Source organism: Spea bombifrons, chromosome 11 (assembly GCF_027358695.1).
Source record: "Spea bombifrons isolate aSpeBom1 chromosome 11, aSpeBom1.2.pri, whole genome shotgun sequence".
NCBI classification, from domain to species: Eukaryota; Metazoa; Chordata; class Amphibia; order Anura; family Pelobatidae; genus Spea; species Spea bombifrons.
Genome location: NC_071097.1, coordinates 18,486,290 through 18,507,356, shown reverse-complemented (window position 1 = coordinate 18,507,356; position 21,067 = coordinate 18,486,290). Strand labels below are relative to the sequence as shown.

The following is a 21,067-nucleotide window of genomic DNA, read 5'->3' as shown; positions in this document are numbered from 1 at the left end:
TATGAATAGGCGTTGGACACACATAAAGTGGATTTCTTAATTATCATTTCAATGAAGATAACTTTCATTTGTTGCCCAGAAATACGCCTATGTGATGACAAAAAAGGGTGCAAGGATTATATGTAAATATTAAATAATATATAATAATAAATATAATATATTGAGTTTTTATTTTAAAAATACCTATTATCCAACATGATAATTCTTCTCCATGTACCAACAATACTTTTGAGTGCTTGGATTATTGCAGTTTTAGTATGATAGGGACGTCCTTACGGCAAACTAGGAGGCTTGCTCTAGAGGTGAGATGCTAGGGGGATGCTAGGGAGAATCCATAAGATTCTTTCCTATAATTGCAAGCTAGTGCATGCAGGAGGGGGCACCGGAAACACAGATCATCAAGTGTGATAGAAACCCTAGACCGGTGTATTTACCAGCTGCCCACTCTGCAGTCAGCATCCTGAATGAAATAAAAGGCACTGCACGCCTTCAAGACATAGAGCACTGGGATACAATGTTATATGCCCAAGTGCCTTGCCTTAAAGGAGCACAGAGCCTTTTAATGCAGCTTATGGAGGCTGTGCTGAGGCGGCCCCATAACTGGGTACTTCTTCATTCCGGCTACCTGGAGCCTTCCCTTGCGGGAGGTGGCCAGAACTGCCCCGCTGACATCTGCGGGTGGTCCTGCTGATGGCAAATTGGCGGAGAGCGAGGCATGTCAAGACACCGTCCCGCGTAGCGGAGGATTCAAGTGTTGACCCGGAGAACCGGAGAATTCCCAGGTGTGGTCGGCACAGCCCCATAATACCTTAAGTAGGCAAGTTGGGGAGATCAAAGACCTCCCCCGTAAGTAGGTAAGAAAATGGATATAAAAGTACTAAGTAAGTCATGTGATATGCATTGAGCATTGGTGAAGTAGTCTGGGGTAATAAACTGTCCCTTTAAGGTAATCAGTAATAGACACTATGCAAATCTTGCTAACTTTTGGTTGCTTTTAAACTTAAAAGAAAAGTACATTCATGTCCTATTGTATGGCGCTGCTGAGAATGATGGTGCTATTAAAACAATAATCATAATAATAATGTCAGATTTCTGTGTTATTGTAATAATGAAACACATTATAACACAGCCTGTGAGTGTAATAATGCAATAGGAACCAGGTGGTCTACCTGGACATCCCCAGCCATCGTTTCCAAAGCTGGCTACATGATGTTCTCTCAGAAAAAATGCTTCTCTGTGGAAGAGAATCTCCCAGAGAACACACTTTATTGGGGCTGGGTGTAGTGTAACCACTTTGCCAGGGGAGGGGAAATAGCCATACAAAGGAAACATAAAAGGATTAACATAATTAGCACATAACACAACTGCAATGGATTACACAGACAACATCGGCGCCAATCAAATCTCATTACACGTACAACAATGCCAAACACACAACAGAGGTAAAGGGACTAGGGAAGTAACATGTAGAGTAAATGGTGATTCATAAAAATGGAAACAAGAGTCAAAAAATAATCTTCCTAAAATGGGAGCCCAGCATCCATTACAATAAAATATCCTTTTTTTTAACAGGGTACAAACATTCATTCTTGTTTGTTTTTGTATTTTTTTAACAACCATTTTATTGACTCCGTTTGCTCATCTAGAGCAAAGTTTACACATTCACTTTTTCAGCTGTTCTCGCCAGTTGCACTTTATTTCTACCATCCTAACATTACCCGAACGCCCTCTGCTGTCGTAATCTATTCCTCTGGTATGTTAGCCAAGCTGTATAAAGGAATTAGTTTACTCATTCCTCCACATTCCCTTTCACTGCCTCTCGCACCCTCTCCAGTAAATATTCTATTCTGGATAGTTACATGACGTAAACCTACTAATGAATGGTCAGTGAATATGTTGTTTTGAACATATCTTTTGGTACCTGGTGTAAGATAAAATAGTGTGCTTATCTACAATCACTCATTATTAATACAAAATATTGGTAATATATGTAAGCACAAATATATTAAATATATATCATTTTTCAGTTTTTACCTCTAAGGATTATGGTTGTGTCTCTACAAATGGTTTGAGCTTGATCTGTACCTAGTATGAGAGGCATCTTAGAGCATTACAACCTCAAGGGGCATCCTTCCCACAAATTAGCTAACCCTTGCCTCCATATCCACAGATCCATTTTGGGACAACCACAGCTGGTTGTAAGGAGTGACTGGGCATATTTGGGACTGTTGGCTGTGTTCGTTTACATTTTTACATTACCGAGAAGGTGGAAATAAGTGGAACAGTCTCCCAACAGTTGTGGTAGAAGCTAAGACAGTGAATGAATTTAAACATGCATGGGATAGGCATATGGCTTTCCTGAATTTAAGAAGAGACCAAGGAATGATTAAGGTCTTTACACCAGGGAAAATGAGCAGACTCGATGGGCCCATTGGTTCTTATCTATTGTCAAATTCTATGTTTCAACTCTCTATATTTAACTGCAATTAGTTATTTTATTTTCTGACTTTGAATATTTATGCTTTAATTATAGTGGTAATAAACCAGTAATATAAACATAGGTCTTGTCTGCAATTAAAATTCTATTGGCTCATCAAACCACTCATTTGCTTGTTTGCTACTCAGACAGCATTATGCTTACTGCAGATATTCTTAAATTATGTTATTAGCCTTTACTACTTTTGACCAAATTCTAGTGCACTTGTCTCTGGGTCAGCTCATTTAGAGAGTTTCCAAGTATGTATACTGGATTCCATTTTGTTTTAACTCCAATGCACTTTACTGCATGCAAATTTGTGCATGCATTTCGTATTTTTTGCTAGAAAAAAATTAGACTTCTATTTATTTTCCACATTGCCCTTGCTGCCCTTTCTGAAGAGTACTTAAGTATGCTTTCTATACATGCGCTTTATCATTGCTGATTGCTGCAATTGGGTGCTTCTACTCCTATTGATGTCAATGGATGTGTTAAAGTGTATGTATTATTATCATTATTTATTGTTTTATATAGTGCTATCAAATTCGGTAGTGCTATACAATGGGTGTAACAACAATTTGACTCACAGAGACAACAAGTGAGGAGGGCAGCGAGCATACCTAGGTACACCTCCTGCTTTAACAAAGCTCTTTCTACTGTGTTGTTGATAGTCCAGTTGTCATTGCGTGGTGTTTTTTTGTGCATCAAATCCAAAACACAGCAACAAAGAGCTGCTTTAATTGAATACTCATATCTATAACACTTAAAGTGTCCATGTGTCAAAATTGGGCATTTAATTCATACTGGCAGAGATGTGAAATGTATCTATACATATTACCACCTAAGATCATTTCTGCTTGAATCATGTTGAATGTTAGGCTGAAGTTTGGGGTAATGTTCCTGATATAATAGCACATGTGATAGGAACGACCTCTGCCCCGACTGGGTACTCCCGCCAATCGTTGCTTCCTCCTGCCGGGACACCAGAGATTAACTTTATATACAGGTTAGGTGGGAAACAAACCATAAATCATGTCTACATCTTCCCGCCCAGCCCAGACAGTCCGGCACCACACTTAGGCCACCGAGCCCCCAATGTCCATACAGCTTTAAACCGTCGTTTTCGGGGTGATCCCAGAGGAGTGGTGGTGATCCCGGGATACCAATGCATAGCTCGGGCTCCTGAAGATATCCTGTCCAAAAAGTGACGCGATCGGTCAAAGGGACCCCCAGCAGCAGCCGTTCAAAGTTTCCCTGGGACGGACCGCGAGATAGCCTGCATGCGTGCAATAACCATGACCCTTGCACTGCCCATACCCAGGAGGTTCCCCATTTCCCAAACCCGAAATAAAAGACAGACACCAGCAGGATTGGATTTAGAAAAGGCCGAGACATTTATTTAACAAATGTCTCGACATAACTTTATTTAACATCTTATAAATTATTGTAAAAAACACTTTAATAATAACTTCTGTATAAATAGTATACAGTCTTCTGTACACCTGTGTACAAACAGCTGAGGGTTCCCAACCTAAACACAGACAACGGATTCACACTACCCCTTCCGCCGGATACCACAATCGCCCAAACGACCGCAGGTCGGATAGGGGAGCTCCACCTTAACGCTTTGCTTAATCCTGTACAGGGAGGGCATTAACTCTAACCTCTAACCAAAACCATCAACTCGCCATTCCCATTAGCCTTAAAACTTCTCCAGGGAACTCCTCCGCCAACAGCAAAGAAAACGGATCCTACAAAAAAAAAAGAAAAAAGAGGGAAAGGGGGAAAGAAAACACCAGCCAACATGGAAACACACAGCCAAAAAACAAAAGGGGAGGGCGGCGGGATAACTGCTCCTGTGGTGTTTTGTAATTGCCCCTGCACGTGTGCTTAGAGGGGCTTTATAGCCCTGTCCCCTTCCCCCTACAGTCACGTTCCTTGTGACTTCCTCCCTCGTTCCCTGTGCATTCTCTCCGCGTGCTAACCCTTGCTGGGTTAACCCTTTCCTGCCCTAATACCATGTGCACCGTCCTGTGGTGCTGGCAGGGTCATGTTCCCCCTACGCCTATGACTCCAGGGTTTCTTGACGGCTGATCTCCGCTCTCCTGGCAGCCCCAGTGGCCGGGAATCTGCAGGAGGCTCCTTCTCCGAACCACCCCTGGTCTCCATAAAATAGTGCTATGGTTGGGCCGATGGTGGGGCCATGAGGGGTTAGAGTCCGTGAGCAGGACATGTGGCACATGGACAGGATAACACATGGGGGGGAGGACAACAGCATAACAATAATCACACATATACTGGGACATACAGAATTCAGACAATAACTACCACAGACGGCACCTATTAACCCTGGGCCGTCACAGAGCGTTTTTACTGCGATTCATAAAAAGGCCATTGTAGCAAAACCCAATGGCTGTAACATTTCCTATTACTGTGTAATGTTATCAATACCGGGTGATTTTATGAGATCAGAGGTAGCCAATATTTCTTATGGTGGACATTTAGTGGAGGATGTGGTGGACGATTTAATGATGTTCTATGGACCTCACAAACCTTGCCACGGACACTGGTGTTCTTGTACCGACATGTTGCCTATCGCTGTCTGAGAGCATTGTATGTATGCCAAATAATATTATTATATTTAAGACTGTGGCATAGTGGTGCTAGATATACCATGTTATTACAGAAAGAATAATGCATTATTGGGATTTAATAGTTTCAATAGTGCATACACATATGACAAAATGGTGGCACTAAAGGTAGAGCAGATGTATAGCAGGGGAAAGTTTATAGGAAACATTATCAATGACTGAGAACGTAGTGGGAGGAAGGTGATAATGCTATAAAGTTTAATGACGCTATAGAAAGGTAAAAAAGTAGTTTGGGGGATATAGTTATTAGGATGTCTGGGACCTTCCCAAGTTGGCTACCTGAATATCTTATATTCTTTAGAATTTACCATTGTTCCAGAATATATCAGAATTTAGTGCACAGAAATGTAAAACCAGCCCTAAAAGGCTTGTAAAGTTTAAAAAAAAACCAGATAAAATTCCAAATGCCCCGACACTAAAAAAAAAATATGTAACAGAAATAAAAGATGACAGTTATTCCTTGACTATATATACAATCTCAATCACACTTGTATATTGCAAAGTGGAAGTCACTAATAAATATGTCTGCGTGAGGAAGCTAGCCTGCAGTGTGTTTCCCATCTACGACGAGCTATTACAGGAATGGAGCCTACTTGCATAGAGCTTTCTTGTCCAATGAGGGGAAATGCTTAGTAGGCACATGGTGTAGGGTGCCCAAAATAACACAGGACCTGCCACAGACAAATGCTGCTGCTTCAGTGGTGACAGGTTGACTCAGCTTCATACAATCATTTTCCCTAAATTTCGGGATAACGCATCTCGCCCTTTGAAAAACGTCTGGGTTGACCTAGGATTGTTCCATTTCATCTACTTTACTCTTGGAAATTTTCTGTAAGAGAAGACAGCCAGGGCTGGGCACTGACAGATATCTAGGTAAATATTGAAGGAATATTGCTGAACACTCATTACGACTCTTGTAAATAAAGTTAACAATATAGACTGGTATTATACAATTTTTTGGACAAAGATTAGGAAATCAGTTTTTATATATAATATGTAAAGTTAAATGAAGATGTTCTGGTTTTATTTTGCCTGCCTAGTTCACTGGGAAGCTCAGGTAAAGATCAAATGAACTTTATTCCTTATATTTACTTTTAGAAATAAAATGTCGGGGAATTAGCAATGTAAATAGAATTTAATTTTATAAAGACTTACTTTATTCTGGGCTCTGTAAAATGACCCTGCAGATTATATTTAGCATGATGTGATTTTCGCTGTAGATTAGAGTACACAACAGCTGCAATGGTTGTATAGGAAAGGGCAAAGCAGCCATGGTCTCATTCCCTTTCCATATCCAACAGGCTTTTGATTAACAGCAGCAGATGTTTGGCCTGGGTAGTACAGCACTAAATGAAAAAGCAGATATCGCATCATCTAGAGATTGCAAATCGGTGATAAAGACATAGAAAGTTACTTTTTTTTCATTTGTTTTTTCAACACCAGTAAAGCATTTGGGGAAAGTGCCATATAGCTGTCAAACGATATTGTTCTTTTTGTTTTATGGCAACAACCAATCAATGCCTGCTGTCATGTCATATGACAGTTAAGTCTTCCCAGCAAAAATCTGACAAAGTTGACCTATTTCTATGTATTGCAGGCTCTTGACGTGTATTATTATTTTTATAAGCAGACCTATATAATTTATATAATTACATGTGTGCATTTTTTCTTAAGATAGTACAAGGCACAAATAAGCAATGGCTGGAAGCATCTTCCCTGTAACATTTAGTGACATAAAATTGTGGAAAAGTGTTGAAGAATGTTTCCTATTATTATAATATATTTAAAATTAGGATGAATGCAAAAAAATACTCATGTAGGTGACATGAAAATAGTTTAAAAAAAAAAATATCTGTCTATTATCTATGTATCTATCAATCTATATGTTTCTATATATCATGTGCACTGACCTGCCTTGCTGTCATCACCTGTCCTCTTTTGACCTTTAAGGTAAATATATATATATATATATATATATATATATATATATATATATATATGATGGCATGGGTATATATGTGTATGTATTAGGAATATACTATGAAAGTATATCATAGTATATTCTACTATTAACTTTCAATTGAATTATGGCCATCTGCCATTTTCCTAGATATGATGTTAAACAGGATCATTGTTTCATTTACATTAATGTATAAATACATTTTCTGCAAATGAAACACTTTTTATTGATAATTGGTGGTAATTGATATGAAATACTATGAAAACTTATACAATTCCCAAAACCAAAACCCCCAAAACAATTTGGTGCTCCAATAAAATAACTACATAGCATTAAGAAAGAGAGACAGGGATCTCTCTGGAAAAGAGGAACACTTGGCAGGCATCCGATACAGTAGCCTTAAAATGTCTCATCAAGAAACAGCAGTTATAAACTTTGTCTATTCTGCTGACATTAAAATAAGCAATGGTTAGAATCATCATAGTTCTATATAATTGTGAGGTCGACATGTAACAATTTTGCAAGTGTATTGGATACACGAGTGCATGGAAAACACACCAGGCATTTATAAAACGAACATAAATTTGGGTTCTGTTTGGATTCGTACGGATTATTGATCTTCATCTTGTATTAATGCTTGCAAAATAAAAACGTAGCAGTAATAATAGCATTGAAAGTCTTCTACTATGCCTTGACAGTTAAAAAATAGGGCTTGCTCATAAATCCATGAACTAAGGAATCCCAAAGTGACAGAAAATGTAAAGTAGAGGGAGGTCAGTGCACTCAACAACATACCAGCATTACTGTATATCAAGTTAAGCACAGGAAGCTTTTTAGACGATCTTCCGCCATAAGGAAAGGGACAAATAACATGAAATACTGTAATTCACAATTTAGCTAGTACATATAATACACCATATTGTATGATGTGTTTTGTTCTCTATGAAGTATAAGCTTGTGGCGTTTAGGAACTTCTGAGGCAAGTTTCCTTACAAGCATCTCACAAACGATCTTGCACCGCTTTCTGGTAATCCTCTGGTGTCCTCATCTTGGTGCTTAGTAATTACCAAAGTGAAAATTTGGCATTATTAAGCCAGGCTTTATTTAGGCTGAGGGCTGAGCCAGCCACCTCCAACAATTGCCTTGGCGTTCCAAGGAGGTTCTTCCTAGTGCAAGTGGGTTGGTTACAAGGGAATTACCTAATCTTCTCAATCAGCCCATTAAGTGTTACACTGTGGAGCTGGTATTGGGCCCTTGTTTTGGGGCAGAGGAGATGGTGTACCACTGGATCTGCTGCCCTAGGCCAAGTTGGCCTAGGCCAGAATATGCTACTGATTTGATAATGGCATTTAAATGGCTCCTGGACACTCTGTATCACAGCAGTTGACCCGCTTTTGACTTTGGGTTGTTCCCTGCTTTTCATTTTAGTCCATGCACCCTACTTTTACTTTGGCTAAAATCAGAAATATGTCACTACCATTCCTCATAAGAAGGTATCTGGTCTAAGCCTTTTCCACTTCTTTATCCACAGTTCTCAATGGTGTCTCTTGTATAGTAATAGATGTACCTATGAGTCTTCTCAAAACACAGTCATTGCAATGAACTCATAGTGATGTAAGGGTGACGTTAACTATGGCCATTGAGGCTTACGGATGCACAATGAAATATTCAATGTTGTATAACTAAAACGCAGAAAATAAAAATGATTGATCTCTACAAAAAATACATATGCAGTTTTATGATGTAGACATTAGTGACTGGTCACTAAAATTGTGCTTTATGAAGGCAAATTGCAGTATCCAGACTACAGTGCTCCTGGGTTCTTACTGCTTCTACCTGTCTTGGTGCACGGAGTGCATATATCGTTGAGTGACAGTGACATAAGAGAGGTGGCACCTGTTATATGTGAACTAATTAAAGATGCTGGAAGGAGAGCCGATACATACTTGTCCTTCACATAGTGAATCCCCTGTGGGAATGGCATTGTGTTAGCTCATTGTAATGTAAACATTTATTTTTGCCATTCTCTGTTCTGTGTTTAATAGACCATGTTGTAAAACTGCTAAAGGAGGGACCAGTTTATTTCCTAATAATTTATCACCCATTAAACAGAAAAAGTGACAGGGTAGTATAATAAACATATAAACACAGAGACGCTACACATATTTAACATGCAGCTATATTCAGTGGTGACTAGTAACATTTTTATAGAGCCAACCACATGCTCAATTACTGACTTATTGACAAAGGCTTCGCCATCAGCAGGGAGAAGTGATGCTTCCTTGGGTCTCCAGGCCACTTTCCTCTTCCATTAGTGCAGCCAGAAGTTCCTTGCCAGTGTAACCGACTTGGAACCAGTGCACCTGAAAACAGTGAAACTAAATATTAAGTGAAAAATGATTTGTGTAGATCAAAAAATTTAATAAAAAATATAGAATATACAGGGGAATTTATTATAATGTTGTGCTGCCAGAATCTCTTGACGTCATGTGCCCCAGTCGGAGCTTAATACACAAATCATTTATTGCTTTACATTTAGTTTCACTGTTTTCAGGTGAGCTGGTTCCACCTTCTTCTTTCTTTCTGGGACTTTGCTCTTTCTCCAGGAAATGATATTTAGCCACCCATGCGTTTCTGAATATAAATTAGGGTTATGTTCCGCCAAAGAAATTGTACTTTAAGTAAACTGCGCAGTTTTGTTTTTTGCTGCATAATGTAGCAGAGGTTGATGAAAACAACCGCTGCATGAAAAGTGATAGAATGACCTTTTTTGAAGTAGTGTAGGTTTTCTGGTGGGATATAGATTGTATTTCAATTTTTATTTTGCCAGTTGTCTAAAGGAAAAGGAAAAACATTTGCATGCTGACCATAGCAGTAATATGGTGTTGAACCCATTGTACAGCGCTGCGGAATATGATGGCGCTATATAAAACAATAAATAATAATAAAAATCAGTCACTTATTAAGAAACCCCTGGTTCTAAAGAATTGTGTTACTCTGACAGTTTCAGTAATCAAATCCAGTACTCATATCAGATATGCCTTGCATTTTTTTTTTGTTAATATTCACATGAACAACAGTAAGTTGTAGATATAAATTTTTTATATTATTTTGCCTTCTCTGTTTTGTCACTCATTGGAAAATTAAAATGTAATTAGAATTAGAACACACCAGTCAGGATGCAAGCCAACACACTTTATTGGGACGGGGCACAGCGTATATAGCCACTTTACCATGCAGGCAGTGCAAAGGATTAAGCATAATTAACACATAACACAATGGCAAGGAATAACACAGACAACATCGGCACCAGACTAATCTTGTTACAGATGACAAATACACAACAGAGGTAAAGGGATTAGGAAAGTAACACTTAAAATTAGACTAGACATTTTTAGATGTATTAAGTCATTCTTAATACACAGAAAAATGGAAGGTGAAAATACAAAATATTACAATTTTGCAGTCCAAATAATATTCTTAAACCAGGAGTCCTGCATCAGCGACAACAAAAAATATAATTAACAGCAATGTTATAACAACAATCTAAACAGAGCAACATGTTCACATGTCCAGGTCCTGTTGCAATGAAGATATTAAAGCAAAACCCCTTGTAAAAGTGTCTCCAAGTTGCAATAAAAACACAATTAGCAGCTGAATGGTTTCATAATTGTCAGCATTTTACTTTGGCAATTGGTAGACATATCGAGTGTACGGGCTAATATCACATTTCAGTGTAACCCACATTACACTAAATTGAGTGATCATCATACGCTACATCAGGTACAAAGGGTCTCGTGATTTATATAAAGCCCTGGTCTACAAACCATGCTCAGTATCTACCATGAGCCTATTTTACTACGTAACGACACCGTGGTGAGGATAACATAAGGACACTTTCATTCTGGTATGTACTAGCTATGTACTAAGAAGGTTCTGGGCTTGAGAACCAAGTTTGACAGCACTGTGATTCATAGGAAAAAAGCATAATTTGGGGTCTTGCCTATATCACATATGGAAGTTAAGCAAAAATTGCTATAGGTACTAACAGGTCTATCACTTCTTCACTTTCAGTAGTATTTATTTATTGTGTTTGCAGATTAAAATAAGCAACACATCTATAATAATAAAGAAAACACCTTATGTGTATATCATAGTGGCAACCATCTTGAATGTCCTGTTCTTGGGATCTGCACGATTATCCTTCTCCGTTATCTCTCTACAATAGTGAAGTTGCTGATTGTTTTGGATTTGTCCTTTCCACCTTTTCATCTTAGCACTTCTGTTTAACTAAATATCTCCAAAACAATTACACTGATTGAAAAGCAAAATGCACAAGCTATAGGTAGTGTTGATAAATACATTTAACTATGCTGTAAAGGTGACTATTACACTTTAATCTCCACTCCTAATAAATAGCTACAGCTTCATGTAAAAGTTAATTAGCAGTAGTATACATAAAGTGATCCTACATGTCAAGTCACTGGGATCTGCATAAGTATCTGACAGGGCTGTGAGAATAAATTACAAAGTGTTTTTAGTTGGGGTCACACAGCTGTCTCCGTATTTCAATGCAGATCATAAATTGAGTCAGACACAACATTCAAACATAGTTGTAGCAGTGCACAGAAGAAGTTAAACTGTGTGCGCTCTCTCTCTTCTCCCCCCCCATCGCTCTCTCTCTCTCTCTCTCTCTTTCTGTCCCTCTCTCTCTCTCTCTCACCCTGGTATGTCAGTGTGTAATGCAAAAGACATGTAGGTAAACCTAAGGTATATTCCATCACCATTTAATTGGCTTGTTCGATGATAATGAACAGTGAACTTCCTCCCTGGGATCTAAGCAGAGAGTGCTTCCTGTTGCAGGCTGCATCTCTGCTTCCCAGCCAATAATTTAAATAGATATCTTGGATTTTATGGTGCCCCATCCATGGGCCCAAATGAGGATGAATGAGTGGGTGAAGACAGAGTGAGAACAGAATATATGACTTTTCATTATGCTTTGATTCCTGGCATCTGAGACTTGATTTAAAGTTTTTTTTTTTGTTAATATGGCCGAGGATAATAATTAGTCGTTCTCAGTTGTATTAAGTTGGAGATAAAATATTTCAATATACATTTGAAGCTATAGTTCAAGTAGCTAATATCTGTGAAGGAGAAAAGAACTACACCCTTTTATTATTTATTAAAATATGAAAATTACACTGGTTAAAGTTTGCACAATTTGCCCAATAACAGGTTTGTCCAGGGCTCCCTTTTATCATTAGACCGCCCCGATTAATTTAGTGGTATATAGTATTCAAATTGATTATGGATGCAAGTATTTCAAAAGGTTAGAACACCTTTATTGCTCCAACCTACTTATTGAATAAGATGCTAAGTGACAAAAGGTCACAACTTCAAATGATGTTGACCAAACTAAGATGTTGTCAGGGCCAGTCCCAGGATTGGAAGGAGAGTTCATTCCATCACCATTTTATTGGCTTGCTCGATAAAACTGTTCCCAAATTCTAGTCCCCCTAGTTGGTAAAACAATGCAAGTTTGTAGCAGCAAATTCACATGCGTTGGGCAAAAATGCTGCTTCCAAAATGGTTAAAGCTATCTGGCATTAGCACTTGCCAAAAATGTCACTCACATTCACTCAACTGCCGGAGAGTCGGGCTGATGTGAGTTGAAAAAGCAAGCAACGCTTAGATTTATAAACTTGCAAGTTGCAAATGCGCGTTGGAACCAGAGGGGGTTGCAAGGTGATTTACATGTGTTGTCACCAAGTGTTCTCCTACCCATCCTCTGTTCACAACCAAGGAAAAGGGACTACCCCCCAAAAATGAAAATAATAAAAAAGACACCACTAGTTGCACAGGTGCATGTATATATACGCCTTAAGTGGTTGGAAGATGTATCGCATCCTCAATAAACTTGAATGGGCCACATATATCTGAATGTGGTCCATATGTATTTAATGTATGTAGTCATTTTGCCATAGCAGGTGAGTTTCAGACAAGGCTATGCTCGTTTACATTCATTTCACAATCGGTTCCTATTTTAGTGACTATTCAATCTCGGTCAAGTCTGGTCAGCAGAGTTAACACTGACCAATCAATTTCATAGGGAACAGGCTAAAAACTCAAAACATTTTCATTAGATTAACTAGACCAAACAATTGGAGCTGATCCACAAACCACACATTTTCAACCACTATTAACGCCAGGACTAACAAGACAAACAAGTAGATGTATCAGAATCACTTGGAACCATTAAATATAATCTTTAATATATACTTAGATAAAGCAATTGTATACTCAAGGGACAGGTGTCCATTAAAAAGAAGTCAGAATAAACCACAGTTACAATTTATACATAATTGATACAAAGTAACACAAAATAAGTGCCGAGCCGAGAGACGCTATGCCAACACATGTAGGGTTTGTGAACACAGACAACAAGTTGTGTGCAATTGGATTGTTTTAATTTTTCACATTATAGTATTTTAGTCATAAACTATGATTTTCAGAAATGTGTGAATGCACAGGTTATGTATGTGCAAAACATATGTAAAAATACCCTGGTATTGAAACAACATATGTGGAGCGGAACATAGTTCTGACTCTCTTACATATGCTATAAATCAGCTACCTAATAGCTACCAGAATAGTTGTGAAGCCATAATACCACAGCCATAATATCAATTATCTTTTTGGTTAGTTTGTCTGCAAATAATATGATGCAATTCTATTCCAAACCATATGCACCAATAACTAGCAGACATTTTGACCTGCCCTCTTACATGATCAAGTGTAGGATAGATGATAAACTCGCTCTCCCTGAACCATAATCCTGCCAGAGCTTTAGGAATGCTTCTTTTTCTATATTTAATATGTAATCAAACAATCAACATTGTGTATCAGTAAATAACATGCTAAATGTAATCATTAAACTTCTGATCTGGCTCCCCAATACTGTAGTTCAGCATCTCTAATGTTATAGTAAGCAGACCTGTCACTTGAGAAGAAGATGGTTTTGTAATTACATAGTTGGACCTTTTTATCTTTTTCTGTCTACAGCATGCAAGACGATAATATAGAAGCTTCCTCGACGATTACTCGGGTTCTGAGAGACAACTATTTAGCTGAAAACAGAATACATCACGAGAACAGTGAACATAGTGCGTCTGTCTCATCTTCTCATTCTTACCATCATAGTATTTGTTCAAGTAAAGTTGAGGAAATAGCAGAAACAGATGATCTTACAGATCTCTCTGCCTTTCTGAGCCAGGAAGAACTTGACCAAAGTGTAAATTTGGCTAGACAATCCATTGACCAAGATGGGACACCAAAGGATACACAAACAAATCTTAAATGCCCACCAAGAGATCTAAAAAGACAGTCAAAATCCATTGTGAAGCCACCAGTAAGCAAACAAAGCAACCCTTCATCTCTTGAGAAAGAACCACAGTCAAACTTTCATCAGGAACAAGTGATAAAAGAAACAAATAACTCAACAGAAGGAACTAAAGATTCAAAAAAACAACAGAGGATCAATCCATATGGAACTGAGTCTGAGTCCAAAAAAGAATTTCTAAATAAAGCTGCGGATTTTATTGAAGAGCTTTCTTCTCTATTTAAAGCCAACAGTTCCAAAAGAATTAGGCCTAAGACTTTAAAAAATCGGAGGAAACGAGAATTGAAAAGCGGAACACTTGAAGAAGACATCTCTAATTACACTAATAAGTCAGAAAGTCGAGATAGGCCCCAGAGTACTCCAGGAGAAACAGAAATAAATACTACTACCCCAGAGGAAACTGATAGTTTGGAAGCTGTAGAACCAGAAACCAATAAAGAGGCTTTGCAAGTCGAAATAGATACTCCATCTTCCTCTTTTTATTTAGAGGAGGCTGTTGGCCAGCCGCCAAATTTTATTCAGAAATTGAAAAGTAGGGAGGTTACAGAAGGAAGCAGAGTGCAGTTGGATTGTATTGTGGTTGGAATTCCAGCACCTGAAGTAAGGTACACATATATATTTTTTCTTAACTTTATTTGAATAGCGGTTTAACATTCGTAGGTAACTTTATTTAATGTTAGAAAAACAAATAAATATAACACATTTGATGCAACTAAATATTACATTTGAAGAAAACTTTATTAAATAAGTAGTTTTTGGATTAATTTTTTCTTCTTCTGGAGATTGTGGAATATTTTGTGTGTGTAAAAAACTCTCTATTGCTTATTGTATAATAGAAAGATAATAATAGAAAGATGGATGGCTAAACAGATTTGGCTAATTCTAGATATCAAAACATATAGAGGTGCTGTGTATGCTGCAGTAGGACCTCTCTGTGGTGTTTTTTCGCATATCTCTTGTATGACACATCCTCTTTTCTTAAATAACTAGCTCTCCTCTTGTTTTGACTTCTGTTTGTTAGACCACAAGCACAATCATTATAGTCTGATAGAATATAATGCTTACAACAGTCAATGCTAACCTTATTGGTGACTATGGCCTTAAAATTCACATTGTATGCAGAGTTAACTGCTATTTAAATCTTGTTATGTTAAGAATTTTGATGCTTTTTTAATCTTGTTTTAGTGTTGACCAATATTTATAACAGATTGAACAAGTTCATAGTCTGCTGAGTTTTGCTTCCATAACAAATTGCTTATGCAAAAAGTGTTTTCATTCTTTTGTGAAAACCCCAAGTCTCCAGTAAGTGTTTTTGGCCAAAGAAGGAATTTGTTAATGTTTGTTAAGGAAGCGAGTAGAATTACATTGTTTATTATGCAGTTTTCACAATATATTATAATGAAATCTTGGCTAACTACAATGAACTAAAGTTGTTTTCGTTTATTTTTTAAGTAGTGCCATGCTTAGTCTTTGCATATAATGATCATATTTGTGCACAACACACACACATATATATATATATATATATATATATATATATATATATATATATATATATGATATAAGTGATATTGATGTACTTTTGTTCCACTGACCTTAGTGATGACCAGGCTACTCTCAACACTCCCTAAACTGTCACCAAATAACATGGGACCAATATTAGTTAACAGATATTAAAAATTAGGATTTTCACCTGTTCATAATTGCCAAAGAATAGATTTCAAGGAATAGGCATAAAAAGAGGTAAATTAACAAACAACTCAAACCACAAAATATGTATTTCAAACCACTAATTAAGGGTTTAATGGAGGTAAAAGAGGATGGCGGCTGATCTATGGACAGACGTGTCAGCTTGTCTGAGCCGTTGTTTTAGTAAGTCCTAATTGTTATGTGGAGCACTACTTCTCTTTTCCTCTTTACAAATTGTACAACACTGAGGAATTTGATAACATTATATTAGTCGATATATAGTCAGAATATTGAGTCAGAGAGCCCCTCAAAACCTTCTGTTGTTTAGCACAAGGCAGTAAGATTAGAACTCAGTGTATTTGTCTAGTAGATTGGATAACAGAGGAAAACACAAAAATATTCAGTTTGTAATAAAAATCATAAGACCAAAATGTGTTACACTTTTATTAAATCTAAAGAGAGCTTGGTGCCTATAAGCTGACGGAGGAAAATACTATACGTCAGTAAACTAGTTCAGATCCCAAAATAAGTTAGTAATACTAAAAGAAGCTCATAAAGAACAGCAATAGTTTATTGCACCAATGACAACAAAAGAGCAAATACTTAGCTTTAGGTTACTTCAGCAGCTGGGGGAAGCTCGTGTCAGCCTTAGTCAACACCCATGATCGAGATTACCCTACACAGCAGCTTTACACAACAACGCAGTCCCAGGTTCCAGCAGTGCTTCAAATGAATAAATGCACAACTTTTATCACTCTCAAAACAGTGCATCCTTATCTGAGTAGACAGTGGTCTAAGACTCAGCAAGTGCTGTGTGCAGACACAATGCAAATACTATGACCGTCACATTATGATAGATATAAAAAGAACACAACAGCAAGGACAAAGAAAACCTACATGAGCCATAGAAAACATAACGCCCATCCCAGTAACTTTTTATTCTTTTCATTTGTATTATTGCTATACAATCGATGTCCCAGTGAGTTATCCTTGACTAGGCTTACTAGCCCTAAATATCGAATGGCAGGTCCATGGAGCAGCAGTCCCTGGTACAAAACTTGAGGGCAGACAAGTGTCACGTGTGTCCCGTGGCACAGTGGGCTGATTATAAGGGAAATCTTAGATCTCCCCATTCAGCCTAGTTATGCTATGGAGGCTGTGCCGCCTCAACTCAGACTTCACAGACTTCATTTAAAGACACATTTAAGACACTGCACTCCAGGATATGACAACATTTCCCAGCGCTCCGCAGTGCCATTATTGTACCTAGGCACTAGTGCCCTAAAGGTTAATACATCACTGGGACCAGAAATATCAACATCAGTGCACTCAATACTCCTGGAGAAGCATTGCAATTTCTTTTTTATGTACTCGCTCCTTCTTTGTTATGGTATAATAACCACTAGGGTTTATTCAGTAAAGAAAGGTTGAAAGGGCAGTTTCGGTTTCAGCTCATTGACTTCACTATACCTTATGTAGCTGTGTCCCCAGTGTGCACCCCCACACTCGTAACAGCTTGGCTGGCTCTGCATAATGTATAGTTAAATCAGCAAGCTTTCTTCGAAGTCCCCGTGCAGGGCCACCTAAACCCTTTGTGTTGAAAAAACTTGTGGGGGTGGGTACTTTATAATGAATAGTGAAGTATCGAGAGTTACAATCTCTTCTCTCTTGCAAACTCTCCTACCAGCCCCATTGGATTTGGACAAACTAGGTCTACTTTATTGGCTGATTCTTATTAATGTATTTGGTACACTTTCCTGTTGATTACTTTACATGCTAGTATAGTTTTTGATAATTTCATACTGTGATGCTATTCTTTTGGCACCTAGAGTTTTTCTGTTCTGCACAGATTTGTTGAGCCCCGCTTTACTTGATTTGTTTAAATAACATTCAGTAATTTATAAATTGATTTGTTGCCTTTAGACAGGGCCAGATTAATGTAGTAGCTGATGGAGCTTCAGCTTCAGGCCCCTATCTGAAAATAGGGCACAAATACATATGAGGGGCCATCGGCATCAATACACAAGGGAGGCAGCTGGGGCCATCACATAAATCAATACTAAAGGGAGGGGCAGTCTGGGGGGATTCCCAAGTGCGCAAAAACCACAAAGGGGTCAACAAAAAGCAGTTGGAAAATACATTTTTTTATTGTTGTAGCTTAGCCCATCCAGACATGTGTGTCAGTGTGGCAGAGCCTGTTCTGGTGTGTGTGTTTGGCTGTCGGTGTAGCAGACCCTGTCCTGGTGTGTGTGTTTGGGTGTCGGTGTGGCAGAGCCTGTCCTGGCGTGTGTGTGTTTGGGTGTCGGTGTGGCAGAGCCTGTCCTGACGTGTGTGTGTTTGGGTGTCGGTGTGGCAGAGCCTGTCCTGGCGTGTGTGTGTGTGTTTGGGTGTCGGTGTGGCAGAGCCTGTCCTGGTGTGTGTGTTTGGGTGTCGGTGTGGCAGAGCCTGTCCTGGTGTGTGTGTTTGGGTGTCGGTGTGGCAGAGGCTGCCCTGGTGTGTGTGTTTGGGTGTCAGTGTGGCAGAGCCTGTCCTGGTGTGTGTTTGGGTGTCGGTGTGGCAGAGCCTGTCCTGGTGTGTGTGTGTTTGGGTGTCGGTGTGGCAGTGCCTGTCTTGGTGTGTGTTTGGGTGTCGTTGTGGCAGAGCCTGTCCTGGTGTGTGTGTGTTTGGGTGTCTATGTGGCAGAGCCTGTCCTGGTGTATGTTTTTGGTCATCTGTGCACTTTACTTTCTATAGGAAGAAATTGAACTGGTTAATTTTTACTTATCCAGAATTTGTAGTCACTTCAGAGGACAAAACTTTCTAGGCCCAGAAATCAATTGGAGGAAAGGGTTTTGTGTCATTTACTCTATTTCAATATGTGTATTTTATAAAAAAAAAAAAATGATTAGTACTAAATTATGTGTATGAGGATTTTTTATTAGTGTGCTGATGTCCTTCCAATCCCTTTACATAAGATTCTATCCTATATTATCTGCCTAGCACTGATGTCATTTTTGTCCAGTACATATGGATGCCAAGCAGTTACGATTATGTCTATTCTGTCTATTTTATTTATTTCCATAAAAAGGACAACCAAAATCCTCAGCAACAGGCCCATGATGCTCTTAATCCGGCCCTGCATTTAGAGGGCATGATACTATTTAAATTGGCAGGTCAATGTATATATGATAATTAAATATATTAACTGTGAGAAAAGATTTACCTTAACTCACCGCATCTGTGTTAAACCATCATGCTTTGTAAAACAATGTTTCCCGGCAGGCTGATAGACTACAAGAAATGAAACTGTAAAAGAACTAGGTTTTATTTTTATTTATTGCGCAGCACTTTTTGTAGATGTTTATATTTTATGTATAATGCTTTCTATTAAGAAAATAGCAGAACCATAAAAATATGTTATGGGAAGCTCTTAAGACATTATTAAAGGCTATCTTCTTATTGTAGGTTCTTTTTAGTACCCGTTTTAAAAAATAAAAAAAAAAGGTTTTGCACCAAAAACAACTTTGAAAAGTATTGCAATTATCTTGTTCTAAAAGTGAATAAAGCAAACCACCAATATATATCTCATATTTTGTTTACTCTTCCAGACATATAAATATTCTAAGGTGAATTTGAAATACAAATTGAACAATGAAACTGTTTGATTTATTGACAAAGAGTGCAAAAGAATGGTAATTTCACCTATCTTTACATTGTCATTAGTATAGCTAGAGTAAATCACAATAGTAAAACATAACAAAAACATTTTACCTATCATAGTTATTTCAAAAGTTTTCCTTAAAATGCTCCAATACCTGCAGTTAAAGGGTACTCCTTGACTGCAGCTTCTGGATAAGGTAAATATCTTTTGATGCTTAGCTACTCTTTTATATATATATGAAGTAATGCATAAGCTGTGAAATGTCCAAAGAAGGATTGCGATATAGTCATGTGTGGAAAAATATGCTGGATGGTTGGATAGTGCGCATTGATCATGTAATCTGTGAAGTATCACTATCTTGGCCATTTGAATACATCTTTAGCACACACTATATGGACAAACGGACTGGGACACCTGGCCATTTCACCAACAGGGACTTTGATGACATTGCATTTTAATTACAATATGTAGTTGATGCCCCCCTTTGCAGCTATATGAACTTCCATTCACTGGAATAGAGAAGGGCCTTCCCCAGACTGTTCCCACAAAGCTGGAAGCATTGTCCAAAATGTCTTGGTATTTCCCCTTCAGCATACCAAGATAATACGGAAGGCCCTTTTCTGTTCCAGCATGTCTGTGCCCCAGAGCATAATGTAAGGTCTATAAAGATATAACTGGATGAGTTTGGTGTGGAAAAACTTGACTGGTCCACACAGAGCCCTGACCACAACCCCATCAAACATCATCAGGATGAACTGTAACGGAGATTGCAAGCCAGGCCCTCTCCTCCAGCATGAGTGCCTGACTTCACAAACACTCCAAATTCGTATGGAAAGCTGTTATAGCTGCAGAGGGAGGACCAACTAACTACATATTAATGTCTGTGTATTTAGAATGCAATGTCATCAGTCATTGTTGGTGTAAAGGTCAAGTGCCACAAGACACTAAGATATATACAAAATTAGTGTGTTTTCTTTAAACAAGAAGGGAAACATTTTACTGCTGCTCAAACATTGCTCCAAGCAGAGGCATGATGCACGGTGACAGCTGTGTCTGTTAGTTTATCCCGAGGCTCCACTGAAGTCAAATGACCAATTCTGCAGATAAAAACTAAGACTCATCCAACAAACATTTGGATATCACATAAGAAACCTACCCAGCTAATCGCACAAAGGACACTGAGCATTCAGCACACAGCTGCAAACATTAATGGCTTTGCTGAGCATGATGTCTAAGCTGATACATTAATGAA

At 38.3% G+C, this 21,067-nt stretch overlaps 1 protein-coding gene across 5 annotated transcripts in view; it reads left to right on the top strand.

Moving 5' to 3' along the window:
- The window catches only part of MYPN (myopalladin), a 54,957-nt gene that overhangs the window by 13,528 nt on the left and 20,362 nt on the right, over positions 1 to 21,067 (top strand). For 4 of the 5 annotated variants that reach the window (XM_053451048.1, XM_053451046.1, XM_053451045.1 and 1 more), the window contains one exon: positions 14,150 to 15,091. In XM_053451048.1, the coding sequence (XP_053307023.1) occupies positions 14,151 to 15,091 (941 nt within the window). In that variant the 5' untranslated portion in view covers position 14,150. Of the gene's footprint in view, positions 1 to 5,819; positions 6,001 to 14,149; positions 15,092 to 21,067 lie in introns of those variants that run through there. The other variant, XM_053451047.1, reaches the window with a different exon arrangement.